The sequence below is a fragment of the Bombus pascuorum genome, chromosome 6, assembly GCF_905332965.1.
Source record: "Bombus pascuorum chromosome 6, iyBomPasc1.1, whole genome shotgun sequence".
NCBI lineage: Eukaryota > Metazoa > Arthropoda > Insecta > Hymenoptera > Apidae > Bombus > Bombus pascuorum.
In genome coordinates this window covers 9,852,635-9,867,415 of record NC_083493.1, presented here as the reverse complement: position 1 = coordinate 9,867,415, position 14,781 = coordinate 9,852,635, and the positions used below count along the sequence as shown (strand labels likewise).

General features: G+C 36.7%; 1 protein-coding gene across 4 annotated transcripts in view; it reads right to left on the bottom strand.

Moving 5' to 3' along the window:
- LOC132907751 (synapse-associated protein 1-like) overlaps nucleotides 1-14,781 on the bottom strand; it is a 91,278-nt gene that overhangs the window by 16,727 nt on the left and 59,770 nt on the right. For all 4 annotated transcript variants that reach the window (XM_060961129.1, XM_060961132.1, XM_060961133.1 and 1 more), the window contains one exon: nucleotides 180-317. In XM_060961129.1, coding sequence (XP_060817112.1) covers nucleotides 180-317 — 138 coding nt within the window. The remainder of the gene's footprint in view (nucleotides 1-179; nucleotides 318-14,781) is intronic.

Below are 14,781 nucleotides of genomic sequence, written 5' to 3'. Positions count from 1 at the left end.
AGGTCATTGTTTGCTATGGGAATCCAGTTGCGAAGCACTCTCGGCACTTTCGTTTCGTTTTCCCAAGAACGATCGCGACGCGTGTTCTATGTGTGTGTGTGTGGACTCGATCTGTTGCCTCTTCTCTAGAACGAGAGTATACTAGCAACGGAAATAGGAGACACAGAGGAATTACTCACCGTCGACAGAGATAAGCATTCCTCGCGGAGTATGTCCTCGTTGGGTGCACCGACCCACGGTGCGACGGCCTCACCCTTTTCGGTATGCTTGTTGGCAATGAAAGCCTCCTGTTCTTTGTTCAGCTCAGCGACCAATCTCTGGAACAGCATTAATTCCGCGTTAGAGAGCAGCTGTCACTAGCAATGCTAGTAAGCGCGTTATGTGTGTCTCGTTGGAGACCACGTTATAGAGAGCAATTATCGTTATCATCGACGAGGACTGTGTCGCGCCGATGGGTAGCTATTTCCACGCCACGCGACGAGTTTCCACGGTAAAAAGCGAGAAGAGCCCGTGACAGGGTTCGTTCACCTCTTGGTTAATTAGATCGTTCTTATCGTATTTTCGTCGATAGCCGCGCGCTGCGGCTAAGATCGTATTGATCACGTCGAGTCACGCTGGATACGTCGTCTCGTCCATATGCTGGATTTAGCAGTCTCGTGGAAATAGAAATAGATAGCAGGATCAGGGAATAATTAGATTTATTATGCGAACGTCATTTTTGAAATTTCAGATGTCATGTGGCAATTTAACGAAGAAGATAGCACGAGGTTGGAGTTGCAGGTTTGACAATTGGGATTTGCGTTGGATGATTTAAGTGTGATTTGTAATTGTGGGAGGGGGTGGTACAAATGGTTTGATGTTGGATTTCGATTAATACTTTTCAGATTCGGTATACGCTTTAGGATACCTAATGAAGAAGATAAGCGTTGGAATGGGGGTGGAATTGGGACAGCTGCGTTTGTGTTGCAACGTGGTCGTTATTTTTGACATTTGGAATATCTCGCGACATTTAATAAAAATGATGGTAAAATATACGCTGCATACGTAATACAAATTACTTAGGTATAGAAACGCGGAGATTCTATCTGCGAAACAATCGCGTGAGTAACTAGCGTCAATCAGAGCAGCTATATGCGACCTTCCTTCGTTTATTTAATTTCCAAGGAAGCCGGGTAGTAGGAAACGTATGCTGATTTTATAACAGCTTTTCTTCTAAAGGTTGGATTTATCCGATGGAATGAGTAAATCTGTCTCCTTGATAATTAAAAGCTACTTATTCCGTATTACGGTCGAGGATCTGCATTAAGAGCCGGATAGAAATTCTTCTTTGACGCCCAGAGAATAGCTAGCTGTCTTCCGGTTAAATAAATGAAATTTAAAAAAGAAAAGAAAAAAGGAAAGGAAAGTGCGGTAAGCATGAAATGTGAAGCGACAGCAGGTACAATGAAACGAATGGCAGGGATCCAGCTTAGAACGAAGAAAAATGGATGAGCTCGGATCGTGGAGATACGGAGCAACCGAAAGGATTAAAGGCAGGACGTTCCACTGATGTTGGAGCTAAAGCTCCACCGGACAAGTCTTCTTATTATCGCTCTAGTATTCGGGTCAACGAAGATCTTGGCGATCTCTGACTTGATGAACCCGACGTTACCCTGAGACACGTGATATTACGAGTTAATCTTAAGGAAATCGATGTCGTTTGTGGTTCCGAGGATCAAATTAGCTTTCACTGGTGTACGGTCCTGGGATCAACGAAATTCTTGATACCACAACGTAAGGGCTTTAATTCGGAACAAAAAGTTAATTTATCAAACCTAAGCTAAACTTTGACCGAACAAATTTAATACAAACGATTCTTAATGTTTATGTGAATTGTAATTATTTGACTTGATCGAGTATCATATGTATGGTAGATTATACTTTTCTCCTTTTACTTTACCTTTTTATATTTATGAGAATTAGTTATATGAATTTCAATTACAAGTATAAATTACTTTCAGCTTGAAAAGTTCTGCGGTAGTTTCGTTGCACAAGACGAACCAGGCTGTGATTCAGTAGACAAATACAAACGATATCCAACTCTGTCTGACACTAAAAGCGAAAAAACCTGACGATTAACAATTTCTGATTCGAAAATCGAATTGGAAGAATCGCAATGCATCGGGACATCGTGTAGCATCAGGCATCGAGCTTGGTTCGACGAGTCCCCTTATTACGTATTGCGTTCGTATTTGGGTCAACGAAGTCCTTCACTCGGAACAGACAATGCATCATCGTTGCGCATTCTTCATTAACCACAACGCGTTCGCAAGGGATCGATATTTTTGTTTCGAGCTTTAATAAGTTTGGCCGTTAAACGCCACCAATCACAACGCTGAATAAACGACTTTTGTCGTTGACAGAAATTGCTATACGGAGATTGAGTGCCATTCTTCTTTGTTTTTTCACCTTGCAGTCGTAATCTCTGATGGCTGTGACCTATTGGTCGTTAAGAGCCAGGTCACCAACAGACAGAACCATCTACCTACGAAATGAAATCGTACAAATTTTCTTGTCGATGCATTTGTCAAAAACTTTCGATTGGAAAAATGAAATATCGGTATAGAGATCTGGTGTTTTTCGGTTCATGCTTTGATTCAAATATTTCTAAATTTTTCGTGAATGTTTTTCAAAACAATTCCATTTGTTCGATAATTTAATTTACCGAGTAATACAATTTTACGGTATAATATAGAATTTATTAAACATTCATCCTGGTAGATTGTAAATCGTATTATAAAGTTGCGATAGAATCTACATACCGATTGAATTTTATTTCATTGAGTTTATATAAATTGAATCCATCTATGCAATTTCCGTATTAATATTTACCGCTCATCTATTATTCTTATTCGCCGAATAGAATATTGCATTTAACGCGAATAATCATGCCATCGCGAAAGAGGAATGACATCGTAATTATAATCGTAATCGGCAGAGTGACAATGAACGTTTAAAATTTCTGTTCAACTTTTCACTGGATCAAAACGTACAGTGAACATTTCTATTAGATAAAGTACATTTAAACAAATTTATATAACACTGTTATGAAATTTCTCATTTACGAAGCAATCCGGCGTCAGACGTAACGTCCGGAAGATAATCTTCGATTCAATATTTGCGCCAACTACGAAGACGAACAAACTAGCGTAGAAATGAAACCGGAAGGTTGTCTCATTGATATCGAATGGTACGGCAGACTGCCGGCGCCACATGGATTAGTTCTCGGTTACAATTTCTTCAAAATCTGTCAATCTACGTAAGCTGCAAGCTTTGTTCACAGGAAGATATATATTTTTCCAAAGTTGAACATGGCGTCACGATTTCCGGGCGTCGGATCTAGGAATTGGTGCGCCAGTGGCCCAGAAAACTCGGTTTATTTTTGCTGCACCACCAGCAGGTCGATAGGTCTACGTCACTCTTTTACAATTGTGTACACGTCCCGTGGCGAATTTTTATAACCGTTGATCACGCGAATATATGACTCTGCCATTAGGACTGCGGATCCGAGTACAATTTCCACGTACGAACAAGTATTTTTCACGGTAATCGGAGACCGTCCTAACACGACAACACGATCTCGGTTTATTATTTATTCTATTTATTACCTTCTCTGACTACTGATCGATACGAGAAATTGTATAAATTGCACGCTTCATAAATCAGGCAAACGAACCTAGTATACTGGGCGCTAAAGATTAACGAGGTGAAAAATGTATTTCCTTCGCTCATTTAAATGTATTGTCGGGATTGAAGCTATGGAAACGCGAGAAATCTTAGGAACGTACGATATTTAATGCATATTGTTTCCTACTATCGAGGTGAATCGTGAAAATCAACTATGTTTGATAGCAATCAAAACCTACGTCTCTTAGAATACTAAGTTTTTTAAATACTAAATTTTCCCCCCTGAGAAATATAATTAGGAAATTCCCGTGTCATTTGTTTGCTTCCACGGTCACGATGAATTACGAGAGCCAACTATATTAAAATACTGAAGTTTGTAAGGAACGAATTTCTTTGCTCGGAAAATACACTTAAAAAATTCCCTGGACGCCCATTATTTTCTACTATCGAGATAAACTGTGAGAACGGACTGTCCTCGATGATAATCAACAGCTATACCTCTGAAAATAATAAATTTTTCTAAAAACCGAGTTTTCCTCTGGTTAGGAAATATATTTAAAAAATATCCTTACGTTAGAAACTTCCTAAGAACGACAAAGAATCGTTCCTATCAGATTTCTTTGATGACACAGAGTCTTACATTAATATATTATTCTTCCAACAGAGAATTCAAAGAGGAAGGGAAGAATTTCCATTCGTCGTATTTTCCACGATCGATGAAGAAAGCTGGACGCGGACTCGAATTCAGCGAGAGATCACCGGAAGACGTTCAAGTGCTGCGATCGTATCGAATGAAAGGGCAACTCGCGGCTTCAGGATTTCGATCGCTGCAGGGAAATCCAGGGTTAATCCGTCACTGCATTTCATCCCCCTTTATCCTACGCGGGCAGTTTCTCTCTGGAGTTATGCGCTCGCCATGAATTTGATTTGGCGATCCGGTTCGGTGTATCGCGTTCCGGAAGCCTGCAGCGCTAGAGGGAAACCTGGAGGAACACCATCCGGTGTGGTGGATTGTATCCGATAAATCAATATCTATGGCGAGACAAGCTACAGAAATGAAACAGCGTCTGCGAGAAATTCACTGGCACCTTCTGGACAGGGAAGCTTCGGATTCGCGTAAAAGCTTCGAATCTATAAACTTCTTTTTAAATCCGGCGGAGTGACGAAGGAATTGTATACAGAGTGATGTTCGTAATATTTAGATCTAGAAGCAGTTATGTTTCCGTTTCAAATGGAATTTTTCTTTTTTTTTCTTTAAGATGAGCTTTGCTAAATTCCAGCAATTTGTTCTGTAGGATGTATAATAATTTGGCAGACTGTTCTAGCTTTTAAGGATGGCGTATGGTTGATAATTATGGCACTGGATTAGTGCTATTACGAGAATACATTTACCTTTGAGCTTGCGTCACTAGGTTTTTTCTTTTTGTCTTTTTTAATGGTACTATCAGTGAACGATATATTAGCTAGAGGGTTTGGATGTTTTATCGTTCTCGATTTCTATCTGTCGTATATTCGCTGAATTTTCTACTTTACCGTGGAGACTTGAAGATCTTTTCGTAGTTCTTTATTTTGTATGTTGTATGTATATATATAGTTTGTATGTATGGTACAAATGAAATTAGATATGCCATATATAAATATTTATTTACGTCGATATCTATTTTTATGAGAAAAACTTTTTACTATAAATTTTTTATTAAAGAGGAATATAACATGGTCAACGTATGAATATACTTGTACGATAATAGAACTTTAAAATTCGATGGAGAAGTTCATGGGAAATTACCTGCGGTAACCACGAGGATACGTAACGTTCAACGTGACCCCTCACATTTGTTTTCTCATCTGTATCAGAGCGTGTGCACCCGTCGATACAAAGACAAAGGTTTGAAAAACCACAATTTTTTAGTTTTAAAGGTGAATTGATTTCAAAGTGACGCAAACGTATATTGAAAACTGCGGATGAAACGTGAGTCATCGATGCGATGGATATGTAACGATCGCGCTCGACCTTTCGATTAACCCTCGCACGAAGATTTCTTTATTTTTCTTTTATTGTCTTCGTTTATTTAAACTATTTAATTCCTAAAGCAAATGAAAGAATGTTTGGATAATACTAAACCGATTAACAGCAAAGTTTAAAGTATCGTTTCCCCGTAAAAAGCAGAAGGTGTAACACAAGCAACAGTAGAATTGCCATTCATAATCAGACCTCGCAGAATTCCACAGCAAGGTGACTATTATTAATAAATCTAAATGTAATTTAATTTATAATTAAACAAGTGTGTGATCATTATATCCTTTACTAATTTATCTATTATTAATTTCTAAATCCTATTATTCTACCAGATGTACGATATCTAAATATTCGAAGCATTATATCGCGAAAATAACAAGGCGTCGTGTAATGAGATATTTTTATAGGATACACGGTAAAGTGCTCTCATCGTGGTTAAATTCCACCCGGAAATTTCATTTTAAGTCGTTAACGGACTTTCCGCGACGAGAACCGACGTTCTTAGCGAAAAATGATTTTAATCGTAGACCGATTCTGAGAGGGCGTGCTTATGGTGTTCATGCAGAGTATTACGGTCACGTGATGTCGCGGAACGTGGCTCGAATGTCAGGAATCTTACTCGTGTCAAGTCGTTTCGAAGGTGTGGAATTATCGTCTGGGGATTAAAGCTCGTGGAATGGAAAACGAATGTGAAGCAGAGCATGTCGCTGGTCACCGAATCTTCAAAGCTCGAGAATTTCGCACGTGTCGTGCACACTTGATTCGTGTAATATGCAGAGGATTCTGTCGGATTGGCACCGACACGCCTGGCAAAAAATATTCAGACACGTGTGTTTTTCGGCAACTTCATTAGGAAAATGCAGTTGCGAAGGTAGTTTATGATAATCTCATTATCCTACGCTATTATGATATTTAATAGAACGCTGTGAATACTATGAATGAAATTCATACGATGAAATTGATTTGTCAGAGATAATAAGCGACAGTAGAATTAGCATTTTTAGTCAGACCTCAAGGAATACGAATACTATACGGGAAAGCGATCGATATTAATCATTCTCTCGTAATTTAATTCAGTTAGTTCCATGAGAAATACGACCAATGCTCAGATCAACGACATTATTTTCAATCACTACTCTGTTAATAATTTCTAAATTTTAATACATTATTTATTTCACTACGAAAAGCTGCTGCGCTACAAATTGTCCAAAGCGCCCCTATGCTAACGATCAAAGTTACGTATAATTTTATAAGATCGCGAGGTTTGCGTTAACAAGAAGACCATAATAAGGACTGATATCCCTAAGCTTCAGGTTAGTACAATTTAATATTATGAAGATTGAACTTGCGGGGGCGTATTAACCCTGCAGCCGCGGGCGAATCTGAAACCACGTCTACTTATTCCCTCAGTAAGCGTATCTTCTTAGTCTATTAATTTCGAAAAGCTACGATATTATCACGTCGTTTATCGTTTGTCATTATAGTTTTTTATATTGCATTAAGAGTGCTTTTGTGATAAATCTATACGAGATAAAAATATCGTTTGTTACTTTTTACAGAACGATATGAAAATTGTCCGCGGTTGAAGTCTTAAGCATCGATATTAAAAACGTACGGAGTCGAGGGACTCGATATCAGGAACAGCAAAGTCATAGAGGTCGATTCTAGACGCTTAGGGGTCGTGAAACTCGATATTAGTTAGAATTGCAGAAGTCGATATAGGAGTCCTCCGGGTCGTGGGACGCGATATCAGGAAGAGCAGTGCCTCGAAAGTCGATATGAGACAGTCACGGGTCATGGAACTCGATATCAAGGTCAATGGAGTTATAATAGTCAATATCAGAAACCTGCTGAATCGACATACCCTGGATTTCCTTCGTTATTTTCATGCCACACGACCTTCAAGTTTTTGGTTACTTAAATCCGCAGGCCTAACAGCTACAGATTTTAGAAATAATTGATACTCGTATGAAAAAAGAAAAAATCATTGAAAAATTAATTTATTTAATTTTTCTCTTTGTCTCTGAAAATTTCAAGGATCTCGAAGGTGCAAAAACTTCAGGAATCGAAGGTTTCAGAAGTGACAAGTACTTCATGGATCTTATTAATCCACGTAATTCTCCTGTCTTCCTTTTTTTTTTTGTTCCAGAGATTTTGAAGGGTTCGGAGATCCCTGCAACTTCTAAAGTTCCAAGAATTTAAAGTTTTAGGAGTAAACAGGTATCTCAAAAATTCCAATTCGTCCAATTTTTAATTTAAGTGTTTCTGAATACTTCAGAGACCTCAAGAGTCTCGGAGACATCGCGAAGTACAAGAATTCTTGGACTTCTTCAATTTCCTATGGGATTTGTCTTAGGAACTTCGACAATTCTTACGCTATTATCGAGGCCTACGAATATTTTATAACTATGTCGGTTCCTATAGTTCAATAACTTTGTTGCTATCGAAACTTCATTATCGGCGATGCGTTTCTACTGATATCTACCTTACAAAGTTATCTATGTATGGTAAGCATATCTATGTATCTCATACTGAGTTTAATCCTCGGTAAGGTTGTTAATAAGGTTTACAGGTCCTGTGTACCGTATATTCAGTTCATATTCACACTAATAATATTATGTGCTTCAATTTTAGCGATTAATAGTCTGTATATCCTATTTAATATGGAATTACTCATTAATAATTTAACGAAAATTTCCAAACAGCAAACTACATATACTCATATATAATCTACGTACATTATGATATACATATTCATACATGATATCAAACAAAGATAACAAAATTTCGTTCTTCTTTTTTGTAATCTTATTTGTTAAAGTTTTCACGAATAACATTCTGGATATTCAATTCAGAATTTTACGAACATTTGCAAAAGGAGATTATAGCAGCTGAGATAACATTTAGATCTAGCAACGATCGACAATTCGTCTAAAAACTATTACGTCCCGGATAATTCTCTTAGCAGGCCATAGAAAGCCATTGAATCAGCAGGCGATTAGTAGGAGAACACATTTCCTCTCGACTATCTTATTGCCGGTTATTATCAGAGGTAGATTAAGTCGCACTAGTTCCGTTGGAACAGGCCACTTTTATTTATTGTATCCGCTGGAGATGCTTACAATCTCTAGCTATCGAATTAAGAGAGTAATAGCTTTTATTTTCTTAGTGAAATTTGTAGCACGAGCAAACTTTGATACCAAAGTTTACTTCAACTTCGCCGTAAGATTAATGACTCATCAAGATAGAATTTTTCATCAGATATAAAATGATTTATAGATAAGAATAATTAAATACGATGCTATATACATTTACGATATTGTATTTATTTGTATAAGTATCGTGTTTGTGTTTCTCTTTTTGCAAGCCAAAGCGCTTTTAACGTTTACATTTTAACTTTTGTTATTTTTATTCACATCAATGTTTGTGAACATTTTATCGATGGAGCATTTTTTTAGAAATATACAACGACTGGTACGTGACAATTATCAAATACAATATTGTTCATATTTTTAAAATTTAATTTAAAGTTGTACATTCATCGTTATTTCTTTTGTTCATTTAACTTTATGTAAATTCTCATGTTATTGTATTAATCAATTTCTCAATTTTTGTTAATATAGTTATTATAGTTGCTAATATCAGTTACAAAAGAAGCAACGATGGATGTACAATTCTAAATTAAATTTTGAAACCGGTCATTTGACTCGATCTAGTAAGATTAGTATTAATCACACGTCAGGGTGTCACTTGCCTTGCCTCGTCGCTAAACAGTTAATTATTAAGGTGTGTAGATATATGTTTCTAATTTGTATCTCCCTTGCCTCGATTATATCATGAATCCTTTACAGCGTGTCCCACATGCGCACTGCGATATAATGCACTTTGATACTCCCATTATTTTGCCAAACATTATTTCTTTACTTTCGAAACAGATAATATGGTCACTGAGCATGAAGATACGAATGATTTAAGTAGTCTCTACTGTATTTTCAATGACATTGAACTCCGATAAACTGTCTGGCTATGAAAGTATAAGAATAAAGCACATCTATAAAGAACTCTATAAAACAATGTAATAATATATATTAACACTAGAAGCACCACAGCATTCAAAATGACTGGTTGTACAATTTTATTTTAATATTCAAAATCAAAATAACTTTGTATCATGTCCGCTTATACCAATATCAATCAAAATGATTTGTACTTGTCAAAGTGTAAAAGGCTCCTACTATCTGTTTGCCGAACTCGAGTTAACCCACGCGTTTTTAGAATTTTTTCCGCGTATCGTACAATACGATGACGTCAATTATCAGGAAAATTATAAAAATAAATACAACACGTACGAATATGTACGTATTGAATAATAACAACTTGTACGTAGCCAAGGACAATTCTCTGACAAAATCTTGATAAGATTTCCCCATTTTGTCCGAGTCTCTCGACGTTCTCTCGTTCCGCGGGCATTGACAACCTTTCAATCTGGCGATGTTCTCTTCACGGGTCCCTTTCAACGTCTAACGACGCGATATCAGGACAGCTGTCAACCGGCGCGCATTATTACGAGACGGCTAACGGTTGGTGTATATCGTCCGAGCAAGAGCGTCGTTAAAAACGACTAGGTCTTTCAATAAGCGTTCTTCGTCGATGTGCTTCGTCCGTCGTTTCAGCGCCGACCTATTTCCCAACGGGAACTAAACCGTCAGAAACGACGAAGCACGTCCCGAAAGGAAAGCTCCGCCGCATCTCCGTGTAACAAAGACGAGTCACGTTTCCTTCGCTCGCTCGTCGACTAACACTTTGCAATCCGTAATTCCGCTCGCACGAGCACCGTTACCAAATCGTCGCGATAGTTATTAAGCCGAAATTCGGGTCGCAGCGTGACTTGGCGAACGCCTCGCGTTGAATTTCCACCAATCGATAGCTTCTTCCAGTTCCGGAGAAACTTTCATATTTCAAAGTCTTAGCAGATGCGCGACCGTCGCTGCCAAATCGTCGCGATAATTGTTAAGCCGGAGTTTGATTTATGGTGCGACTTGGCGAACGCAACGGTACACGGTGTTTGGGAATGTTTTAATTTTCATTATTTTTCTTGGTTATTCGATTCTTGGTTTCTTCAAGTTTCCATATTTCTCGGATTTTTAATTAAAATGTAGGAGATCGTAGAGTAAGATGTAAATGGTCGACAGGTCAAAGGGGTAACGTCGAGCTTTAGCATTTCTCAGAGAAGGGAAATTTACTTTTTAAATATATAACGTTACAAGTTCATATTTTCTCATATGTCAAAATAAAATATCGTTTCATATTCGTTGTTTATTTTATTCCACGTTAATTCTAGCTTTTACTTGTAATCTTAAGTAATATATTGCACATTGAACAATTAAAAAGAAATGAAACAATTCTTTCGTTGTACACCTTGATCACTTGTAATCATCTACTGTAGAACTGGGGAAATTTGCACATACAGGAGCATACGAGAAAATGTGAATTTCAAAATTCGTTAAAACTGAAATTAGTATTCCCTCTTTTTCCCGTGCATCGTTCGTATATTTAAGTCTTGCAATAAGAGTAGAAAAATTTGATGACATTTTCGAGTAGATGCAGTAACAGATGGTCAATATCCAAGTGTATGTTATTTGAATCTTTAATATAAGTAAAACTACATGGATTGGTACAGGTTGCAATAGTGTTTAAAAAGACTGACCGAGAAAAATCATTAATTTTGATCATTTTTTATCACAATATATTTCAATCTATATATTTTTTTAATTTTCTAAATCTTTGCGGATTTGAGCATTCCACTTACAATTCCCAATTTTATTAAGATATATGAGTTTCAACGTTTTCTCATCGAAAAAATCCTGTGTTTTTTTATTAAATAATTTTGTTCTTTTCTTTTCCACCTTAATTCTTTTTAATATTAAGAGCCGAATTTTGTTCGGCTATTTATTATCCCATAGAAAACAACAAAAATATTAGGAATTTTTCGAACGATAATTTCTGAAATAATAGTGTCAATAGTAATTGAAATAATCGAACGTTAGCCGATATTAGACTGCACAATATGCCATGACTTTTTCACGGTCAGATAGTCGCTTTAACGCATTTTGCGTGGTTGTATTCAATTTCGACCAATCGATAGTTTCTTCGAGTTGTAGCGGAACCTTCCAAGGGAACCTTTCATATTTCAAACTCTTATCGTTCTCGCGAGTTCACCTGTCCCCGGTGAATTTGAACTCGAAGGAAAATTTACCAGGAAAGTTTCGGCTCGACAATGAAAAGCACCGGCGTGTCGACAGAGTTTGCAGGAGCTTTTAGGTTCGAATAGAGTGTGAGGAAAGGTGACGGAACAAGGTGAAAACGCAGACGGTCGTAAATAATGTCGTTTTCTTTGGAGTTGTGTGCTAAAACGCTGAAAGGCTCTTAATAACGATGACGTGATACAAATTATGAAAGGAGAGATTTATAACAGCCGATTACCGTTAATTCTATTAATTCGCTCGGTTTATACATGCGATATTGCGATACGAACGCAAGGACTACAGTTTCAGCAAGCTCATACCGACCTTCACCCAAAAACTTGTGTCTATTGGATTCTGTCACAGATGCGTGACGACCTATTTTCCATTCCCAATGCTCAGTGTATCGCTTGGTCTTTTACGTAATGCACTTCCCTTGTGTATAGCCCAATTCGTATGTGTTAGGACACATATGAGAACTCGTAGCAAATAAATCCAAAACTTCATTAGAAAAATTTTAAAAATCCTTCAGAATGATTATTTCGTTTGAAATATTTATTAGACTATAATAAGTTATATCTTTCACGTTTTATATTATTACAGAAGAGCAATTTTAAAATTCGATACAATTTTATATTAACGTTTCTTTTCTTCCTATTTGATTTTAATATTCAATACAAGTAAGTACATACAGGGAGCGGCCGAATAACGTACAACGAATAATATAAGCGAGCACGAGGTGATTTTTCATGGAAAAATAAGAATAAAATATGGAATATAATGTTTTCATTTAAGGTTTAATTTTCGAGAAAATCCAGTTTCAAAATTTATCGAATATATCTGAACATGATTAATTCCCGACTGGACGGTACTAAATATCCGACAGGAGGTTGTTCCACGTGTAAAGATTGGTCGAAAATGTAGAGTAAAATTTTTCCGTTCGGGATTTCATTTTGAAGAACATAAAAATGAAAAAAGAAAAGACCGTGTTTAATCAAGAATCGACCTAGTACACGCGTATGATAAACTTTCAAATTTATTTTTCTCGGAAACAAAGCGTCTAGAGAAAAACGTTATTCTGCATTTTCCATTTATTTTCACACGTGGAACCATCTCTTGTCGATTATTTAGTCTCATCTAGTCTCAGTATATCTTTATCACCTTTTTGAATATTTTAAAAATTGTGAATGGGAGTATCGCTTATAATTAACGAAATAATATTTTGTGTCGCTTCACACAACGTCGAATGCAAACGGAAAAAGGAAAGCCAACGCGGTCGAAGAGCTACGATTTTCCCAAGAGGGACATATAAATGCGTCTACTTCATTTCTCTGTCGAGAACACTCGACACTGGTTTTGCACTGACAATAGCAGCAAGACGAAGTCAAGTTCAAACACAGAACCACGAAGGGGACAATGACAGAAAACGTAACAAGAAATAGAAGAGCTTTTGTCGTCGTGTAACAATACTACAACGTATCTTCTATATGTACATTTTAAAGTACAGATTTAAATTAAGAGAATCTGTGGAAACAAAGATTCATTCGATGACCACTGAAGCTTCACTGTGTCTTGGAAAGATCTACAATCGATGATCGATGCCCAATCGTATACGAGTTATTACACGCGTATTTAATGATAGAAAATGAAACGAAAATGGATATTATAAAATAAAGATTACGATACACAGTAGTGAAGACAATACACAAAATTTTTAAGATATCGATTTAAATCAAGAGGATACATGAAAGGAGAATCCATTTGATGATTACCGAAGGAATAAATTTTGTCTTTCAAATGATCAATCGGTAAAATCGACATAAAATTGCACGGTTTTAAGGATAAAAATTGAGAAGAAAAGGGCTTGCAAGGGTGAGATAGTAAAATTGGTTGTTAATTTTTAAAGGGGTAAATTACGAGGCATAGTAGTGAAGGTAATTGCACGTCGTATGAAATATCCAGACAAGTCTCGAGGGAAGTACATGTCCATTTTTGCTGGGTTATAGCCACTTGTGCGTTGAAACGACGTCTAGAGACACCCAGATTGATTCTACCGACAATAAGATCCGCGCTGGCTTGAATAATACGAGTATTTCTCTTTCATTTGTATTCGAAGTACGAGCATGACAGTTCTATGAAATTCAATTCGTTCGTGGAAAGGGAATTGTTGGTTTGTTGTAATATTTAGTTGGTTACGTAACCACAAATGTTTATCACTGCCACTGACTCATCCTTTCAATGGAATTTCCTTGCAATGGAATTACAAACGAATTATAATGCGAACTATAATAGTATTTCGTAAGAGTTTGTATCGAATAAAGTGAAATAATAATTTTGATATGCAATTTAAGATCCTATTATGTTCCTTATAAGTTAGAACAACGATGTAAAACGAATTCGATTATATTCGCGAAGGATAATATTCATTATCTTACATAACAGTAATTTCATAGAAGTAATAAGAACATTTAGACGTAGTTTAAGTTTGAAACATAAAGAAATGAAGTTATCAGGAGTTTTTCAATTTATATGTTTAAAGAATAGTTGTAACATGCGAGCAAACTACCGCGATACTCCCTTCGCTGTATTTGCTTTTAATTTCAACCGTCAATAGCGTTGCGTCTTGTTTTCTGTTTCGAAAGGTAACATGATAATACGCTGGAAGTTGACACAAAATGCGTTACACGTTGAATCTATCTTCTGCATGATACGCAAAGTCTTTGTCATATTTTAAATATTACATACACGCGAGAACAACGATGATATAAAACAACCGTAAGGTAATTAATTCAGTTAAACTGGAAATAACGAATGTCGCGATTATCGATGATTATTCGAACGAAGCTTGCAAAGGGA